Source organism: Macaca mulatta, chromosome 13, assembly GCF_049350105.2.
Source record: "Macaca mulatta isolate MMU2019108-1 chromosome 13, T2T-MMU8v2.0, whole genome shotgun sequence".
NCBI classification, from domain to species: domain Eukaryota; kingdom Metazoa; phylum Chordata; class Mammalia; order Primates; family Cercopithecidae; genus Macaca; species Macaca mulatta.
The window spans coordinates 56,499,640-56,521,409 of NC_133418.1; the positions used below are offsets into that span (position 1 = coordinate 56,499,640).

At 37.1% G+C, this 21,770-nt stretch overlaps 1 protein-coding gene across 1 annotated transcript in view; it reads left to right on the top strand.

Annotated features, from left to right (window-relative positions):
- Window positions 1–21,770, top strand: part of PPP3R1 (protein phosphatase 3 regulatory subunit B, alpha) — a 73,944-nt gene that overhangs the window by 24,421 nt on the left and 27,753 nt on the right. Inside the window, exon 2 of the mRNA XM_015112591.3 lies at window positions 11,120–11,159. Within this exon, the coding sequence (XP_014968077.1) occupies window positions 11,120–11,159 (40 nt within the window). The remainder of the gene's footprint in view (window positions 1–11,119; window positions 11,160–21,770) is intronic.

The window sequence follows — 21,770 nt, forward strand, 5'->3', positions numbered from 1 at the left end:
TTTAAAAGATTATACACCATAATCAGTTATAGTTGTTTTATGGGTGCAAAGCTGGTTCACTGTTTGAAACTTAGTCTGTATAATTATATTAACAGGCTAAAGAATAAAACCCAAGACAAAACAAAAACTTAGAAAAATGTAGAGGGAAATGTTCTCAGTTGAATAAAGAACATCTGTGAAAACCTACAGCTGACATTATACTTAATGGCAAAAGACTGAGTACTTTCTCTGTAAGATCTGTAACAAAGCAAGGATTTCTGCTCTTTTCAGCATAGTGCTGAAAGTTCTAGCCAGTGCAGTAAGGCAGGAAAAGAATATAAAGGCATACAGATTGGAAAGAAGAAAAACAGATCCTATTTGCAGATAGTATGACTATCTACATAGAAAAATTTCAAGAAATCTACAAAAAATAACTTACAGTGCTAATGAATAAGTTCAGCAAAATTGTGCACAATACAAGATAAACACAAAAATTGTGGTTAACATTAAATAGTAGAAGGAAAAACAGGAGTGGGGGTAATGTAGGTGTCATTTAATGGGAAATATGTTTTAACTGTCAAAGTTAGTAATAGGATCTTTAAAATAGTTAACATATATTATGTGCCTTCAGACATTTGCTGGATGGATTCAAACAAGTTATAGATTGTAATTATGGCAGCATTTATCACACTAGAAATTTTTAGGGTTTTTTTTTCCCCTCCTCCTAAAATCATTAAAGAAGCTTGGATCTGTCATTGGTATGATTGGTTTTTATCTCCTGTTTTTGTCTTTTGATCTTTTCACTCCCTGTCCCTGACATTCATGCATCCATGGTAAAAGCCTTTTGCTTTGTATTTCTTAAGAAGAGGGAGAATCTGTTCTAGAACAGTTACTAAGATGGTCAGTGACTTTACCTAGAAAAAACTAATTTCATTATAATAATTACATTAATTGTGCAGTCATCAAGCTGTCTTTCAGCAGGTAAAGACATTTGGAATGATTCCTAAGGTAACTTTCTTCAAGTTCATGTTATTCAACATTTAAAAAAAATTCTATTATGGTTGTCAGTTTTGGGATCCAAAATCAGTAGGAATCAGGAAAATATTATCTAAAAAATTTTTCTGGCAAAGAAATGAAAAAAACTTGGTTCTCTTTGGTTTAGAGTTGCTTTGATCTTAAAGTGACAAAGTTTGAAAGAATAAAAATAAATTTTATGGATACATTCCGTAAAGCTTTGAATATTTCAGAGGATATGCAGTCAGAATATTTAGACATTTATCTTTATCTAGTAGACTTTAAGAGATGACAACATTTCCTTATTTGGTTGTAGACTCTTTGTGAACTATAAATATTACTTCAGTATTAGAGTACTGTTTGCTTATTTAAAATGTATGCAGATCCAAATGCTTAATACTCATTATGAAAAGTGAGCATCAAAAGGAAAGAGAAAATCTAAAGTGCTTTAATAACTGGACTTTTAAGAATTCGGGTGTTCTAATGCCCTTAATCTAACCTTGTACTTCAGCGCTTGATGCTTAAATAGGACTTAAACTGTTTCAGACTTTTACCATGCACCTAATCAAATTCTTCCTTTAAAGTAAATTTAGGACACTGTTAAATCTGGCAAAGAATATCAAAAGGTAATAAGACAGTTGGTGCCTTCATGGAGTTTAAAATCAGGGAAGGAGAGACTAAGGGATGAATTATAAATGTCAAGATTACTGTAAGTGTAAATAATTTTTGGTTTCTCATGATTCTGTAAGATTAATCTGGAAAATGTTATTTGCTGTGAATACATTATCTTGAAATGTGTGTCTTATAAAAATAAATTCATATAGTTTGAATTTTGAATAATATGACAGCTGTGAAACTTTATTATTTTAAAGAAAGTGATTGTTTCTTAACCGGAGACTTAAATTATGTATTAAGCAATTCCATTATATTTGGGACTAAGGTCCTTAATATATTGAGTTATAAAAATCAGCTTTATTGAGGTATAACTTACCTATGATAAAAACTAGTTTTAAGTATATAGTTAATGTGCCTTGATAAATGTATATAGTTTTGTAATCACCACAGACAAGATGTAGAATAGGTCTATCACCCTGAAATGTTACCTGGTACCTTTTTCATTCACTCCCTGCTCTCCCCCCTCTACCCCAAAAACCCCTGAACTTTCAGTTACTATGGTTTTTTTTTTTTGTAGTATTTATAAATGGAACCATACAGCACATAGCTTTTTGTGTCTGGTTTCTTTCACTTGGCATATTGCTTTTGAGATTCATTATGTTATTGGGTGTATTAGTAGTCTTTTCCTGTTCATTACTGAATAGTACTCTGTTGTCTGGATATAACAGTGTATCTGTTCACCAGTTGAAGACATTTAGGTTGTTTCCAGATTGGTCTATTAAGAATAAAGCTGAATAAAGCTGCTGTGGACATGTGAGTACAAATTTTTGTGTGGACATGTTTTCATTTCCGGTTACGCTAAGAGTCCAACACACTGTTTTCTGAAATGGCAGTACAGTTTTGAGTTCTCACTAGCAAGATATAAAATTTTCATTTGCTCTGCATCTTCACCAACACTTTGGTATGTCAATGTTTTTACTTTTAGCCACATACACTGTAAGTTTGGTTATTAGTTTTCTGTTGCTGTGTAACAAATTCCCATAAACATAGTAGTTTAAAACAGCACTCATTTATTATTTCATAGTTCTGTAAATCAGAAGCTCACCACTGCGTGACTGGGTTCTCTTCAGAGTATCACAAGACTGAAATCAAGGTGCCAACCAGACCAAGTTCTCCTCTGGGGGTTCTGGGGAGGTGTGCTTTCCAAGCTGTTCACATTATTGGCGGAATTCAGCTCTTTGCCCTTGTGAGATTGAGCACTCTGTTTCCTTGCTCCTGTTCACTAGAGGTCACTCTCATCCCTGTCAGGCTGCCTGCATTCAATGCCATGTGGCCCCTCCACTTCCTTTGTGTTGAATTCCTCTCCTGCTTTGACTCTTTCATTTTCACCTTCTTAGACCACACAAGGAAAACGGCTTTTAAAGGGCTCTTATGGGTCAGGGCCACCTGGATAAATCTTATCCAGAGGTGGTTGATTTGGGACCTTAATTACATGTGCAAAATCCTTCTGCAGCAGTAACTAGATTAGTGTTTGATTTAGTAATTGGGAGAAAATGTATGTATACAAGGGATTCAGAATTTCAAAGGGCTAAGAATTTTGTTCACCACATAATCATTTATTCCACATCTTCAGTAATACTTTGTATGTCCATTTTAAAATTATAGACATATTTATTATGCTAGTTGCCTGTATAGTAATATCTCACTTTGGTTTTAACTTGCCTTTTTCTAATGTCTAGTGATATTAAATGTCTTTTCATGTGTTTATTTGATATTAATCATATCTTTTGTTGTGAAATATCTGTTCAAATCTTTGTGTCTTTTTTTTCTAACTGCATATTGCTGTTTAGTAGTTGTAGCATCATTTGTTGCAAAGATTTTTTTCCCCCATTTAATAACCTGGAAACCTTTCTTGAAAATTGTGTGTGTGTGTTTACTTTATTCTGTCCAATTGATCTTTGTCTGTTCTTACACCAGTACCACTCTTTTGATGACTAGCTTTACAACTTTTTTTTTTTTTTTCCCCTGAGACGAGTTTGCTCTGCCGTCCAGGCTGGAGTGCAGTGGCACGATTTCGGCTCACTGCAACCTCTGCTTCCAAGGTTCAAGTGATTCTCCTGCCTCAGCCTCCTGAGTAGCTGGGATTGCAGGTGCCTGCCACCATGCCCGGCTAATTTTTTTTATTTTCAGTAGAGACAGCATTTCACCATGTTGGCCAGGCTGGTTTCAAACTCCTGACCTCAAGTGATCCACCCGCCTCCGCCTCCCAAAGTGCTGGGATTACAGGCGAGAGCCACTGCACCCAGCCCTTTATAACTTTTTAAGTCGGATATTGTAAGTCCTTCACCATTGTTCTTCTTTTTCATTCAGATCCGTTGGCTCTTAGGTTCTTTGCATCTCCATATGGATTTTAGAATTAGTTTATTGATTTCTATAAAATATTCTGCTGGGATTTTTATTGGGATTGTCTTCTATATGCAGATCATTATGGGAAGAATTGCCATCTTAACAACATTGAGCCTTCTCATCTATTAACAAATATAGCTGGGTTTTCTTAGATCTTTCTCAGCTTTATCTTATAGTCTTCTCCCTGCACATCTCTTATTAACTATTTCTAAGTATTTTGTATTTTTGATGATTTTGTAAATGGAAGTGTATTCTGAATTTCGTTTTCCATTTGTTTCCAGAACATGAAATATATTTAACTTTTGTATATTGACCTTTTATCTTGCCATCTTGCTTAATTCATTTATTAGCTTTGATAGCTTTTAAGTAATTTGCTTAGGATTTATGTACATACACAATTATGTCATCTGCAACTAAAGGCAATTTATTCCTTTTCAATCTGTATACCTTTTGTTTCTTTTGTCTTGCCTTTTGTATTTGTGCAGATGTCTTTATCTTGTTCTAATCTTAGGGAGAATCTTATTACATATAACACTTTTTGAAGAATTTTTGTAGATAACCTTTTATAGAGTGAGAAATATTCCTAGTTTGCTGAGTTACTCTTGTTTTATCGAAAATGGGTGTTGGAATTTGTCAGATGCTTTTATTGTATCTGTTTGGTTGACCGTGTGGTTTTTTCCTTTTTTCTCTGTTAATGTTGTGAATCACATTAGTTTTGAATATTAAACCAACCTTCCATTGCTGGAATAATCCTCAGTTGGTCATGATGTTTATTTTTGGATTCAATTTACTAAGATATTCTGAAGGATTTTTACATTATTGGTCATAGAGAAACATTAGATATAGTTTTCTTTTTTTTGTTGTTGTTTTTTGTTTTGAGACGGAGTCTTGCACTGTTGCCTAGGCTGGAGCGTGGTGGCGTGATCTCAGCTCACTGCAACTTCCACCTCCCAGGTTCAAGCGATTCTTCGGCCTCAGCATCCCGAGTTGCTGGGATTGTACAGATGCCTACCATCATGCTCAGCTAATTTTTGTATTCTTTGTAGAGACGGGTTTCACCATGTTGGCCAGGCTGGTCTTGAACTCCTGACCTTAAGTGATACGCCTGCCTTGGCCCCCCAAGTGTTAGGATTATGAGCCACCATGCCCGGCCATAGTTTTCTTTTTTTGTGATATTGTCTGATTTTGGCATCACAGTAATGCTGGCTTCATAAAATGAGTTCAGGACAGTACCCTTCCTTTCTGCTTTCTGAAAGAATTTGTGTAGGATTGGTATGTTTTTGGACTTCATCTTTCTGATGAATTGGCTCTTTCTAGCATTATGAAATGTATAATTCTCAAAATGTTTGCTTTTAAATCTGCCTTCTTGCTATTTCTTATTTTTCTTATTTGCTTTTTGTTTCTTTGTCCTATTTGTCTGCCTTTTTTTGGATTATTTTTTCTGATTGTATTAGTCAGGGTTCTCCAGAGAAATAACCAGAGATACATGTGTCTAGAAAGAGATTTATTGTATGATACTGCCTCACCTGATTATAGAGGCTAAGAAGTTCTGCTCCTGCTGTCTGTAAGCTGGAGACCCAGGAAAGCTGGTGCTGTAGCTTGAAGTCGTGAGAGCTAAAGAACTGATGGTGTAAATTCTAGTCTGAGTCTGAAGGCCTGAGAACCAGGAGCATTGAGGGAAGGAAAAGCTTGACTTTGCAGCTCAGGCAGTGGGGCAGAGAACTAATTCAATCTTCTGCCTTTTTGTTCTATTCAGGTGCTGGACAGATAGGATGTTATCCAATCAGTTTTACTTAGTTCACCAGTTCAGATGCTAATCTCTTCCACAAGCACCCTAGCAGACTCTCACTCAGAAATAATGTTTAGCTGGATAGCTGAGCATCCCTTGGCCCAGTTAGGTTGACACAAAATTAACCATCACAGTGATACCATTTTATTTTGTCTCCTTTTTTAAGCTGTTCTAGAGTTTACAATATACATCTTTAACATACCATGCTCTACTTCAAATAATGGTACAGTGTTTCTCTTACAGTGTAAGATCCTGACAACAGCATGCATTCGTTTTTTCGCTGCCCTTTTGTGCTGTTATATGTTCACTTTATATACCCCGCAACACATTATTTTTGCTTTTAAATAGTCATATTTTAAAGACATTTAAAAATGAGAAAAATGTCTTTTATACTTACCATTTACCATTTCTGATATTCTTCATTTCTTTGTCTAGATCCAGCTTTCCATCTGGTATCATTTTTCTTCTGCCTGAAGAATTTTCTTTTGACTTTTTTTTTGTAGTGAATATATGTTGGAGCCTAATGTTTCCTTTCAGTTTTTGTTTCTGGAAGAAGCATTTGCCATAATGTTTGAAAGATGTTTTTGCTGGATATAAAAACTGAATGGTTTTTTTTTTAACACTTTTAAACAGATTCCATTGTTTCTTGTCCTTGGTGTATCTAAAAAGAAATATGCTGTAGTAATTTTGTTATATGTACGTAGTTAATCTTTTTTCCTCTCTGATTATATTTAGGATTTTCTGTGTCACAGCAATTTATTATGTGTGTGTGTGTTGTTTGTTTTATGTTTCTTCTACTTAGAGTTCATTGAACTTCTTGGATTTGGGGATTTAAAGTTTTCATCAAATTTGGAAGATTTGGAGCCATTATTTCTTTAAACAGCAAGTAAAACATTTTATTGACATGAAATTCACATAACAAAATCATTTTAAAAGTAAACAGTTCAGTGACATTTATTTATTTATTTATTTATTTACTTACTAACTAACTAAGTCTTGCTTGGTTGCTCAGGCTGGAATGCAGTGGTGCGCTCATGGCTCACTGCACCCTTGACCTCCCAGGCTCAAGCAGTCATCCCGTAACACCCTCCTGAGTAGCTGAGACTACAGGCATATGCCAACATGCCTGGCTCATATTTTTGTTTTTGTTTTTGAGGTGGAGTCTCGCTTTGTTGACCAGGCTGGAGTGCAGTGGTACGATCTCTGCTCACTGCAGCTTCCACCTCCCCGGTTCAAGTGATTCTCCTGCCCCAGCCTCTCGAGTAGCTGGGATTACAGGCACCCGCCACCATGCCCAGCTAATTTTTGTATTTTTAGTAGAGATGAGGTTTCGCCATGTTGACCAGGCTGGTCTTGAACTCCTGACCTCAAGTGATCTGCCCACCTCGGTCTCCCAGTGTGGTGGGATTACAGACATGAGCCACCACGCCCAGCCTTTTTTGTATTTTTTTTAGAGATGGTATTTTGCCATGTTACCCAGGCTGGCATTTAGTACATTTATAATGTAGTACAACCACCACCTCTGTGTTGTTTGAAAATATTTTCATCACCCTAAAAGGAAACCCCATAGCCAAAAAGTAATTGTTCACCATTCCTCCTCCCCCAGCAACTGGCACCCACCAGTCTCTACATTCTGTTTCTGTGTATTTTCTTTATCAGTATATTTCATATAAATGGAATCATAAAATATGTGGCCTTTTGTTTTTGGCTTTTACTTACATGATTTTGAGGTTCATCCATTTTGTAGCATCCTATTATGTTTTATATTGGATGTCATACATTGCGAATTTTATGCTGTTGTGCTAGATTTTGTTTTATTCCTTTAAAGAATGTAAGAGTTTGTTTTGTCATCTGCTTAAGTTACTGAGACCCAAATTTGATCTGAGACTTGTTTTCTATCTTTCTTAAGGTAAGTTCGGAACAGCCTTTAATTCATGGCCAATGTAGTCGTTCTGGGGACTGGACCCAATTCCCTGTGTATTTAAAAGTTTCTCCATTTTGGCTCATGGGATCATGAACTATTCCTAGCTCTGCACAAACTCCCAAAAGTTACTCAACCTGCTACTAGTTCTTTTCCTGGACTTGGGAAGTTTCCTCTCAGACTTAAGCAGAGACTGGAGGAGACTTTTATGCAGATCTCCAAAGGTCTCTCATGCGTCTCCCTTTTCTAAAGTACTCTTCCTCATAAGTCTAACCTCCTTGGCCTTACGAACTTCATGTATCTCTGACTTCTCAATTCAGCAGTGTCTTGGGACTGTGTTTCTGTTCCCTGTTCCTGTGCTGCAACCTGGAAACTTTCTCCAGATAGTAAGCTGGGACATAGATCCTAAGGGCTTACCTCTTTTGTTATGTAGGTGATCACAGATAATGCCTGATGAATGTTGTTTGATAAAATTTTTCTGATTTAGTAGTTTTTTAAACACTGGTCGAGTGGTTCATGTAGCATTTCTCCTTCATAGGCAGATGTTACTAAATTTTTAAATCAGTATAGTGTAAGGAAAGTCTATCTTGAACTTAAGGCAAGTGGATTTATTTAAGGACCTCATCATCGAGTGATCTTGTCAATAACTTGGTCATGTGGGATGATGTTTGAATTCTTCAAGCTTTCTTATATAAACTTAAAACATGTTAGCTTTATAATTTTTTTTATATTTAGATGTAATTTTATGTTTTTTTTTTTCAGTTGAGTGGTTCTCTTAGAAGTAAATGTCAGTACCTTATTGGGTATATCTCTCACAGTATCTATCATTATTTTGGTATTTCCCAATCCTAGACTGGAGCTATTGGCTAGAAATTCACTGCAGAATTAATTTACCTTCAGAAATGCTATTTTTTTCCAGTTAAGTCTGATATAATAATTTACGAACTGATGTGTATTTTTTGTTTAAATGTAATTATGCATTAGATTCAGGGATCAATAAACTATAGCCCACACGCCAAACCTGAATGAAACAATTACTGATAAATGTAATACTCCCAGCTAGTAGCTTAAGAAGCTGACCATGAGGGGGTGGGGAGAGGAGTATAAAGGGGAATGTCCAAGACTCCTATTTTTTACTAATGACTAAGCATGAGGAAGACTGAACATGGAACAAAATTATATTGACCATATTGACAAAATTATCTTTATATTGCCATGTTTTGCTTTGGTTTCCTTTTTTAAATGGAAGGTAAACTATGAAGACATTCTTGCTGTAAAAGTTCGAACAATACAGAATATGGAGTAAAAAGTGGGGAATGTAGGGTAGAGATGGTGGTGCTGCTTGGGAGAGTGACTACAGAGATATGAGTTGTCTTAATTAAAGGATTTTACTTAGCTTTCTAAAAAGTATTGGTTTTTATTGTGAAGGCAGTGGGAGCTATTGAATTTTAGCAGGGATGTGATGTCAGTTTGGGACAGATTGTGGTTGCAATAATGTTTTGGATATATGGATTCCAAGTTTAGGAGCATGACGAGTTATTCCTTGTTAATGGGAAAGTCCTTAGGAGCCCTGGCCTGGTTGGTTCTTAGGTCTTGTGGACGTTGTCTAGTTGGGAGTGATACAGATAAATAGGTGAGATAGATGGTATCGTTTACAAAGAATTGATAACACTCTAAAGGTTAGTGGGCTGGAGAAAAAAGGACCTAGTTTTAAAATCCTGCTTGAAACTACCATATAACTACTTTTTACCTTCACTTATAAAACAGTAATGATACTTATATTTTTTTTTTTAAAAAAACCTTACAGTGACAGTGCAAAATTTAGTAAATAAAATACCGGTATGCTTTTGAGAGTCTTGCAAGAAACATACTTAACTTTAAGATAGAGTGGAATAAGGAAAACAAAAAAAGCATTAAAAAAAAATTGAGCAAGAATATGTAAGGCAGTGAAGATAAGAATCATGGTAAGAATATTAAGATCAATTAAGTAATGTGCGAAATAAGCAGAAATCCATTTCTATTCATTAATATCAAGCTTTATTAATGTTTGCTTTCTTTTATCCTTACTTTAACATACATTTGATATTTAAAGTGACCTAATATTACAACAGTTACGGAAAATTGCAATTATCTGCTATAACTTGCAAGAAAAAGACTAGCTGTTGGTACCATGTCAGTTAATTGAATGCGGTAACTTACTGATTAGACTTTAGGTTTACATAGGATTAAAGGTATGTTGAGCAGTTTAAAAGCCAGCCACACTAAAAAAAAAAAATTTAGGTTTTCAGTAGCTTCTGAAGATATATATTTAAATATGCCAATGTTAATTGTACAGTTGAATTAATAGCAACTGTATACTTATTGCTATTTAATTGCTAGGCAGGGTCAAGGTTAGAATATAGGATGCTTGGTATTCAATTTATCACTGAACTTTAAAAATTTAACTTATGTTACTTTAAATTCTATAGACGATTTTAAAGATCTTAATGATTCTACTTCTGAGTCTATTACACTACTTGGGATTTTTACTGTTTTAGATTTAGAAGTACTTTTGATTCCACTGCTAATCAAATGGTGTGATCTTCCAGCAGATATTTGACCTCCCTGGGCCCAGTTCTCAGAGTCGTTAAATGTAGGCATTGACCCAGGTCTCTAGTTTTTCTAGAACACTTTTTTCCTTAAGTATATTTCACGTAAAATCCTAGTATAGAAAACGGATAGGTTTACTTTTTTTATATATATAAATTAGGAGTTCAGATAAATTATGTTAAGTTATGGTCTATTCATGAAATAAGACTTTGTATGAAAAGAGAAATTTGAAATGGTTTTCAAGTGGCTGGCTATCAAGTTAGACTCACCTTTCCATTAATATTTTTCTTATTTTAGTTGCTCAGCATATAGAAAATTACGTTTCAATACAGGGAAAAATGGTAACAGATTTCTGTTTTTTTCTTTTTAACAGCTCATTTTGTAGTCTCAGGAAACTCTTCAGTTAGAGTTGGCAAGGGAATCTTTGTTCTAAGCTCTACCGCAAAATCAATTCACCCAGCAAGACAAGTTGGAGCATTGACAGTCCCTAATGTGTTCAAATTTGGCATATAACATATTTAGGGTGTTAGAAAATATTTAAAATATATTGCAATCAAATGTTTGTGTAAATCCTAAGTGACAGAGCCATAAATCAGAACAGTTTGATTCAAGAACTCTTTCTACAGTATTATTATTTGTTTTCTTACTTATTTTTTAAAGATATAAATGTAATTTATAGATGTGGTCATGTTATTAGTTTATGGCTTATTTCCCTATGTTTTTTGACTTAAAATATTTAGGTTTAATATTTTAAAGAAATTTGTGCCTATTTTATGACTAATTTCTTTTTTTCCCTCCTCCCCCAGGGAAATGAGGCAAGTTATCCTTTGGAAATGTGCTCACACTGTAAGTCATATTCTTGTTTTCAAGAGTTACTTTTATTCACTCATCTCTGTCTCTGCGCGTTTGTGTGTGTGTGTATATCATATACTTCTGTAATGTATATTTACTTACCTTTGTAGCAATGTTAGCCCTTAGCTATTTAAAATGGATAGTGAATTTGACACACAGTCTTTTTATGTTACCAAAGTAGGAATATTTTTAAATAGACTTGTTTATTACTAATATCTACACTGTGCTATAGTTATAAATAAACCCCAAAATTTCAGTGTCTTTAACAGAAGTTTTTCAAGTGAAGTTTCAAAGCAGATTTGTAAGAATTCTTCTCTTTGATGACTCAGATCCAGCTGGGCTCCCTTGTCTTGGAATGCTACCATCTCTAATGCATGTTCCCAACATCAGTGAGGAAGAGGGAAATCCAAGGACCTGTAGGCAGTGCTTTTATCTGCCTCAGCCCAGAGGTGATTTGTATCAGTTGTGCTCATATTTCATATTTATAGGCCAGAGCTAGTTATGCAGCACCACCAAACTGCCCGTTTGGGGCTGAAAAGTACAGCTTTCCGTATTTTCTGGAAGGAGAGACAGACAAGGCACACAGCATTCATTAAGTCCTTTTTTTTTTTCCGCTTTTTATTTTTTGAACAAATAGAATCACTAAGTTTTTTGTTTTTTACATTTTAGGGAGGGGTGGAGGTGATTCTTTCTCTGAAGAGCAAACTTTCAGAATAAAAGTCTGTGTGTAAAGCGTTTTTCTGATGTTTAAAATGTCTTATTTTTAAATTTGAAAAAGGTCTTTTAATGTATACCTTTGATAGAAGTTTAATATTTGAAAGATTGGATGTTAATTTAGAATTAATTTGCTTGTATTAATATTCCAGTAAGCCTTTTTTTTTTTTTTTTTTTTTTTTAAAAAAGACTTAGGCTAGACCAGTGGTCTGGTCACTTACCATATCCAATTTGATTGTAGCCTGTTAATGGGATGTTGTATCAAGGGCATGTTCATTTCGCCGTCCCTTTAAAAAATACAAGATCGTCCCTCTATGGTTTTCTATTACAATATAAATTTATTTTATTTGGTTACTGTTAGCTCTTAGGGTTAAGAATTTAGTCTAAAAAACCACTAATTGGCCGGGCGCGGTGGCTCAAGCCTGTAATCCCAGCACTTTGGGAGGCCGAGACGGGCGGATCACGAGGTCAGGAGTTCGAGACCATCCTGGCTAACACGGTGAAACCCCGTCTCTACTAAAAAATACAAAAAACTAGCCGGGCGAGGTGGCGGGCGCCTGTAGTCCCGGCTACTCGGGAGGCTGAGGCAGGAGAATGGCGTAAAAACCCGGGAGGCAGAGCTTGCAGTGAGCTGAGATCCGGCCACTGCACTCCAGCCTGGGCGACACAGCGAGACTCTGTCTCAAAAAAAAACAAAAAAACCAAAAAAAAACAAACAAAAAAAACCACTAATTGATGTATAAAACAACATTTATTCTTACAGTGTATTTTATTTATATTTTAGTATTTACTAATACAAAATAAGGACTTAGTAATTCTTAAGTCCTTGTTTACACTGTTCATATACATTGTAGTTTTATTTATTTAGCCCCATCTACTCTTTCCCCACCCACTTTCCCCTCCATCTTTGAATCCTAATTTCTTTATATCCTCTGAGCAACTTCATTCCCTTAATTTGGTTGTCTTCTATACTCTCCCATTGTAGTATGTTTGTTGGTGTGGAAACCAGAGTTTCATGTTATATTACCAAAGGTATTCAATACTATTTAAACTTTCTGGTATTTTAGAAACTAAAACTCACAAGTACATATCTCAGATTCCTTTGCAGTCAGAATTCTTAATGTTACTTTATTTCTGCCACAGATATACTCGTGAGATATGGAAGGTAGAAGTGAATTAGAATTTGTTATTTTCCTATTTTTATTGTTTCTGCTGGTAGGATTCTGGTTGTGATTTGGATTTGTGTGGTGTGTGCAATGCTCTGGAGCCAGAAGCTTTCAGATTTACTATGCAGCTTCCTTATGGACAGGGAATACAGGTTGAGTATTCCTTATCCAAAAATCTTGAGACCATAAATGTTTTGGGTTTTGAATTTTGGGGGTTTTGGAAAACGGTTGTACCTCTTTTTTTTTTTTTTTAAACTTTTATTTTAGGTTCATGGGTATGTGCAGGTTTGTTATATGGATAAACTGTGTGTCACGGGGATTTGGTATACAGATTATTTTGCCACCAGGTAATAAGCATAGTAGCTGATAGGTCATTTTTTGATCCTCTCCCTCCTCCCACCCTCCACTGTCAAGTAGGCCTTGATGTCTGTTGTTCCCATCTTTGTGTCCACCTGTTCTCATTGTTTAGATCCCACTTACAAATGAGAACATGCAGTATTTGGTTTTCTGTTCGTGTGTTTGCTTAGGATAATGGTTTCCAGCTGCATCCGTGTTGCTGCAAAAGACACGATCTTGTGTCTTTGTGGCTGCGTAGTATACTATGTTGTATATGTACCTCATTTTCTTTATACAGTCTACTCTTCGTGGGCATTTAGGTTTATTCCATGTCTTTGCTATTGTGAATAATAAATTGTGAATAGTGTAAATATATGTGTCCATGTGTCTTTACGGCAGAATGATTTATATTCATTTGGATATATACCCAGTAATGGGATTGCTGGGTCAAATGGTAATTTTTTTAAGTTCTTTGAGGAATAGCTGCACTGCTTCCCACAACGGCTGAACTAACTTACATTCTCACCAGTAGTGTATAAGCGTTCCCTTTTGTCTGCATCCTGGCTGGCATCTGTTACTTTTTGACGTTTTAGTAATAGCCATTCTGACTGGTGTGAGATAGTATCTAATTGTGGATTTGATTTGCATTTCTCTAATGATTAGTGATGTTGAGAATTTTTTTCGTATGATTGTTGGCCACATGTATGCCTTCTTTTGAAATGTGTCTGTTCGTGTCTTTTGCCCACTTTTTGATGGGGTTGTTTTTTTGCTTTTAGGTTTAAGTTCCTTAGAGATTCTGGATATTAGACCTTTGACAGATGCGTAGTTAGCAGATGTTGTCTCCCTTTCTATAGGTCGTCTGTTTTACTCTGTTGATAGTTTCTTTGGCAGAAGCTCTTTAGTTTAATTAGGTCCAATTTGTCAGTTTTTGTCGTTGTTGCAATTGCTTTTGGTGACTTTGTCATGAAATCTTTGCCAGATCCTTTATCTAGAATGGTATTTTCTAGCTTATCTTCCAGGGTTTTTATAGTTTCAGGTTTTACATTTAAGTCTTTTATCTGTCTTGAGTTGATTTTTGTATGTGGCATAAGGAAGGCAGTTTCAATCTTCTGCATATGGTTAGTCAGTTATCCCACTTATCCCAGCACCACTTATTGAATGAGGGAGTCCTTTTCTCTTGTTTTTGTCAACTTTGTTGTAGGTGTGCAACATTATTTCTGTGCTCTCTATTCTGTTCCATTGGTCTGTGTATCTGTTTTTGTACCAGTTCCATGCTGTTTTAGTTACTGTAGCCTTTGTAGTATAGCTTGAAATCAGGTAGTGTGATGTCTCCAGCTTTATTCTTTTTGCTTAGGATTGCCTTGGCTATTTTGGTTCCATACGGATTTTAAAATAGTTTTTTCTAATTCTGTGAAGAATGTCATTGGTAGTTAAATAGAAATAGCATTGAATTTGTCAATTGCTTTGGGTAGTATGCAGGCGTATCTCGTTTTATTATGCTTTGATTTATTGTACTTTGCAGCTAATTGTGTTTGTTACAAATTGAAGGTTTGTGGTTACACTATGCCAAGCAAGTCTGTCTCTGCCATTTTCCCAGCAGCATGTTTTCACTTCCTGTCTGTGTCACATTTTGGTAATTTTTGCAGTATTTCATACTTTTTCATTATTATGTCTGTATGGTGGTCTGTGGTTAGTGAATGTGGCAGCATGAACAGTGTCCATGTAAGATGGTGAACTTAGTCCAGTTGTCTGTGTTCTGACGGCTGCACTGACTGGCCATTCCCACAACTCTGTCCTTTTCCTCAGGCCTTCCTGTTCCTGAAGACAGCAGTATTGAAATTGGACTAGGCCGGGCGCGGTGGCTCAAGCCTGTAATCCCAGCACTTTGGGAGGCCGAGACGGGCGGATCACGAGGTCAGGAGATCGAGACCATCCTGGCGAACACGGTGAAACCCCGTCTCTACTAAAAAATACAAAAAAAACTAGCCGGGCGAGGTGGCGGGCGCCTGTAGTCCCAGCTACTCGGGAGGCTGAGGCAGGAGAATGGCGTAAACCCGGGAGGCGGAGCTTGCAGTGAGCTGAGATCCGGCCACTGCACTCCAGCCTGGGCGACAGAGCCAGACTCCATCTCAAAAAAAAAAAAAAAAGAAAAAAGAAATTGGACTAGTTAATAACCCTACACTGCCCTCTAATTGTTCAAGTGAGAAAGAATTAGATATGTTTAATTTTAAATCAGAAGTTAGAAATGATTAAGCATATTGAGGAAGGTGTGTCGAAAGCCCAGATAGGCCTCTTGTGCCACACAATTAGCCAAGATATGGATGCAAAGAAAAAGTTCTTAAAGGAAATTAATAGTGCTAACTCCAGTGAACAAACGAATGATAAGAAAATGAAACAGCCTTATTGCTGATATGGGTACAGTTTTATGGTCTGGATAGAAGGTCAAACCAGCCACAACATTCCCTTAAGCCAAAGCCTAGTGCAGAGCAAAGCCCTAACTCTTCAATTCTGTGAAGGCTGAGAGAGATGAGGAAGCTGCCGAAGGAAAGTTTGAAGCTAGCGGAGGTTGGTTCTTCAAGTATAAGGAGATAAGCCATCTCCATAACTTGCAAGTTCAAGCGGCAAGTGCTGATGCAGCAGGAAGTTATCCAGAAGATGAAGGTGGCACTGACTCTCGGGAACAGTGCAGCTGGTGACTTTAAGTTACAGCCAGTGCACAGTTATTCTGTAAATCATAGGACCTTAAGAATTATGGTAAATCTCCTCTGCCTGTGCTCTATAAATGGAACAACAAAGCCTAAATGGCAGCACAGCTGTTTACAGCATGGTTTACTGAATATTTTAAGCTCACTGTTGACACTTACCTCTCAGAAAAAAAGATTTCTTTCAAAGTAATCCTGCTCATTGACAGTGCAGCGAGTCATCCAAGAGGTCTGATGGAAATGTACATAGAGAGTAACATTTTCATGCCTGCTAACACAACATCCATTTTGTAACCCATGGAGTAAAGAGTAATTTTGACTTTCAAGTCTTATTACTTAAGAAATGCATTTTGTAAGGCTGTAGCTGTCTTTGATAGTCATTCCTCTGATGGATCTGGGCAAAGTAATTTGAAAACATTCTGGAAAGGGCCAGGCACAGTGGCTCACACCTGGAATCCCAGCACTTTAGGAGGCCAAGGTGGGCGGATCACCTGAGGTCAGGCATTTGAGACCAGCCTGGCCAACATAAACCCCGTCTCTACCAAAAATATGAAAGTTCGCCAGGCATGCTGGGATATGCCTGTAATCCCAGCTACTCAGGTGGCTGAGGCACGAGAATGGCTTGAACTCCTGAGGCAGAGGTTGCAGTGAACAGAGATCACACCACTGCACTCCAGCCTGGATGACAGAGTGAGACCCTGTCTCCAAAAAAAAAAAACCTGGAAAGGATTCACTATTATAGATTTGCCATTGAGAACATTCTTGATTCATGGGAAGTCAAAATATCAGTATAAACAAGAGTTTGAAAGAAGCTGATTCCAGTTCTTATGGATGATTTTGAGGGGTTCAGGGCTTTCATGGAGGAAATAACTGCAGATGTCATAGAAGGAGCAGAAGAACTAGAATTAGAAGTAGAGCCTGAAAATGTGGCTGATTTGCTGCCATCTCATGATGGAACTTGAACTCATAGATGAGGAGTTGCTTTTTATGGGTGAGTGAAGAAAGTGGTTTCTTGATATGGAATCTACTGGTGAAGATGCTGTGAACATTGTTGAAATGACAACAGAGGATTTAGAATATTCCATAAACTTGGCTGATAAAGCAGCAGCAGGGTTTGAAAAGACTGACTCCAATTTTGAAAGAAGCTCTACTGTGGGTAAAATGCTGTCAAACAGCATTGTATGTTACAGAGAAATCTTCTATGAAAGGAATTGTCGAATGATGTGACAAAACTTTATTGCTGTCTTATTTTAAGAAATTGTCACAGCCACCCCAATCATCCCGTGGCCATCAGCATTGAAGTGAGACCTACCAACAGCAAAACGATTATAACTCACTGAAAGCTCAGATGATCCTTAGCATTTTTTAGCAATAAAGTATTATTATTACTATTATTTTTTTTTTTTGGAGACAGAGTCTCGCTCTGTCGCCCAGGCTGGAGGGCAGTAGCGTGATCTCAGCTCACCGCAAGCTCCACCTCGCAGGTTCACGCCATTCTCCTGCCTCAGCCTCCTGAGTAGCTGGGACCACAGGCGCCCGCCACCACACTCGGCTAATTTTTTTGTAGTTTTAGTAGAGACGAGGTTTCACCATGTTAACCAGGATGGTCTCGATCTCCTGACCTCGTGATCTGCCCATCTTAGCCTCCCAAAGTGCTGGGATTATAGGTGTGAGCCACCGTGCACAGCTGCAATAGAGTATTTTTAAATTAAGGTGTATATGTTGTTTTTTAGGCATAATGTTATTGTACACTTTGTAGACAACAGTAGTATGTAAACATAACTTTTATATGCACTGGAAAACAAAAAAATTCATGTACTTCACTTTATTCACTTTATTGTGGTAGTCTGGAAGCAAACTTAAAGTGTCTCTGAGGTATGCCTGTATTTGCATTATATATACTGACTGAGCATCCCAAATCTAAAAATTTGAAATCCAGAATACTCCAAAAAGCATTTATTTTGCATGCCATGTCAACACTCAAAAAGTTTCGTATTTCAGAACATTTTGGATTTCGGATGTTTAGATTTGGGATGGTCAAACCATATGTTTTTTGATGGCCTCGTTCTGTAGTGTAGTTTTGTGAATTGTTCCTAAAAGTTCAACCCAGACTCATTTTTTAGCCTCCTAACAATTTTTAGCATTGAAAAACAACCTTTGCTTCAACTACCTAGAGTTAGATTTTGTTGTCTGTTGAACCCACGAAAAATACAATTCCAGGAATGCTGTAGGCTGTACACTCTCAAAGTAATGGAAATCTGGATTGGTTATCTGACTTAGTCGGATTTGGAGATAATAATGATCCCATTATCATGAACAAATTGGAACATGAAATAACTTATTTTATGGTTACATAAAATAAAGTGCTTATTGAAGGCAGAACTTTGGTAGACCAAATTGCTATTGTAAAATATTTGGAGAATGAGGAGTATAAGGAGTGTGGATTGGCTGGTTACTTTTGGCTGTATTGGAGAACTTAAAGAAAATGACTTACTTAGAAGTTCTTGATTGAAGGACCAGTTAAGATGACCAGGGAGCTTAAAAATAATAAGATCTTTTGTGTGAAAGGACAATGGTTGAGAAAGAGGAGATTGTAAGAGTTGGAATAGAGGCCAATAGATTAAAATAACATGAGGTTCTAGAACTCCCACAACCATTCTGAGCCTTCCTTGCAAGCAGACATAGCCTCTTCAACCCCCGTTTCATGAGGCTGGTCTTGCCTTGCTTGAGGAGACCTCTTACCTTGAGATAAGATGTCACTCTGTTTTGTATTAAGACCACTTTCCCATTACTCATTATGTTTCAGCAATCTCCTTTTTTTCCCCCAAAACACATGTCAATTTCTTTCATTCCTATTACCACCTTCGCTTGTTTATGAGTTTGGGTAGAGTGGTCTTTGGTTGGCTCTTTATTTGACTAACTTTATTCTCCTTCAGCTGTCAGGTATTAATAGTACCCTGATTTGTTTTTGTTGGGGCTTTTTTGTTGTGTCTTACAAACTTAGATAGAGGGAGTTTAAAACTCGACAGAGGGAGGCAAAGTCGGCCTCTGTTGCCCAGGCTGGAGTGCCGTGGCATAACCATGGTTCAGTGCAGCCTGGCTCACTGGGGCTCAAGCGATTCTGCTACCTCACTTCTGGAGTAGCTGGGACCACAGGCATGTACCACCACTCCTGGCTAAGCTTTTAAAAATTTTTTTTGTAGAGTCTGGGTTTTATGATGTTGCCCAGGCTTGTCTAAAACTTCTGGGCTCAAGCAGTCCATACACCTCAGCCTCCCAAAGTATTGGGATTGCAGGCATGAGCTACTATACCTGGCCTTTATTTTTTTTTTAATAGCAGTTAACATAAACTCAAATTATTGTTTATTATCTATTTTGTAACTTCCACAGTTTTTTAAACTAAAAAAAATGGTGGTCTCTATGACCAGTTATCCATAATCTTTGCATCCCAATCACTATTTACATTTTGTTTTGCTATTTCCTCCCAGACTTTTTTTTTAATGATTTTTTAAAAATTAAAAACAATTTTTTTTTTTTAGAGTCTTGCTCTGTCACCTAGGCTGGAGGGCAGTGGTATGATCTCGGTTCACTGCAGCCTCCACCTCCTGGGTTCAAGCAATTCTTGTGTCTCAGCCTCCCAAGAAACTGGGATTACAGGTGAGCGCCATCACACCTGGCTAATTTTTGTGTTTTTGGTAGAAATAGGTTTTCACCGTGTTGGTCAGGCTGGTCTCAAACTCCTGGCCTCAAACAATCCACCTGCCTTGGCCTCCCAAAGTGCTGGGATTACAGGCATGAGCCACTGTGCCCAGCCTTTTTATGAATTTTTAATGTAATTAGGATCATATGAAGGCATGTATGTTTCTATTTTAAAACATGAAATAAAATGTTACATCTAGAATAGTGTTAGAATGGACCAAAACTAGACCTAATTACTACCCTCTAGACCAGGAATATTGGTAAACTGCTGCCTGCCAGCAGTTTTTATTACTAAAACATAGCCATTGGAACATAGCCATGCCCTTTTTTCTGTTTTCTGTGGTGCAGTGGCAGAGTTGAGTAATTGCTCAGAGACCATATGGTCAACAAAGCCTGAAAGATTTACCATCTGGCCTATTAGAAAAAAACTTACTATAGTGGCCTTCTGGACTTGAGAACTATAGTAGTTCTTGTAGACTATAGTGGCCTTCTGGACTTGAGAACTATTTTTTGAGTCACTACTGCACCGCTAACCTATCTCCAGAATATGGTGAAGACAGAAGTTACAAACTGGTGCTTTGGGTGTTATGCAGATCTATAATACTTGTCTCCGGTAAAGTCAGTGTGTCAGATTTTTTTTTTTTTTTTTTTTGTTGGTGAGACAGAGTTTTGCTCTTGTTGCCCAGACTGGAGTGCAATGGTGCAGTCTCGGCTCACTGCCACCTCCACCTCCTGGGTTCAAGCAGTTCTCTCTCAGCCTCCCAAGTAGCTGGGATTGCAGGCACCCACCACCACGCCAGGCTAATTTTTGTATTTTTAGTAGAGATGAGGTTTCACCATGTTGGCCAGGCTTGTCTCGAACTCCTGATCCCAGGCGAGCCACCTGCCTCGGCCTCCTAAAATGCTAGCATTGCAGGTGTGAGCCATTGTGCCCTGCGATGAGTCTGTTTTATAGTTTCTCTAGAATGGAAAGAGTTCCGCTCAAAATTGAGCTTCTGCTTACCGTTTAGTTTGAGCATGTGACGTGAATTATTCCTCCACTTGACAGTGGAAAGAAAGAGGTGCAGAGGTCTGTAATTAGCTATGCTTTAGGCTGCAATAGAGTTGAGATTGGTTGTTGCTAGCATAAACTCCAATGGGGATGAGGTACTAGGACATTAATTTTTTATTGCTCAGTCAAGGAACAGAGGTCTTGAGGGAACCATAGTTCCCAGATTCTTTTCTGCTCATTCTTTAAATCTGGGACTGAGGGCCAGAGAAAAATGTCCTAGGGCAAAAAGCAGATGGATATTCCTTACATACATCTGGGATGGCAAAAGTCACAGTTTTTTCTTTGTGTGGTAAGCATTTGAAATAGATTTCATACACTGTTAAAGCTGTCCTTTTCAGTTAATCCTCAGAACTTAGTAGTAAGTCTTCTTTCTTATCACTTTAATCCACACTTTGATTAAACTGTTGAGCCTTGTCACTAAAGAGCTATACTTGTCATTGTTCACAGCCAGCTGTGAATCTGCCTAAATTATTTTGTCTGTTATATAGTTATTTTTTCCTGTTTGGTTCACTAGAATCTTATATGCTTTTTTATCATATTTTACTTATGATTTGGATCAATTTCCTCAAATGACCTTGTCCACGTTAAAACTGCCACTTTCTTTGTTCACCCACACATTGTAGTAATTTTTTTTTTTTTTTTTTTTGCTTTTTTTTCCAAAACCTCTTTACTGTTGGAAGAGCTTAGTTTTATTTAGTTTTTTTTCTGTGAATAATACTGTCATTTTATAAGATTGTTTAAATCAGTCCTTGACACACTTCACTATTTATACTTCCCTATTTAGGTTAATTCCTGTCGTGTCTTCTCATCCCTTTCATACCTAGCTCAAGCCAGTGTTCTCTGTTTGGCCTTGTTTAATTGCCCCAGCCCCAGTGTCCTCTCAGCTTTTCTTCTTTCAGTGTAAAGTTGTGCTGCTTTTTAAAAAAGTTAACAGGAC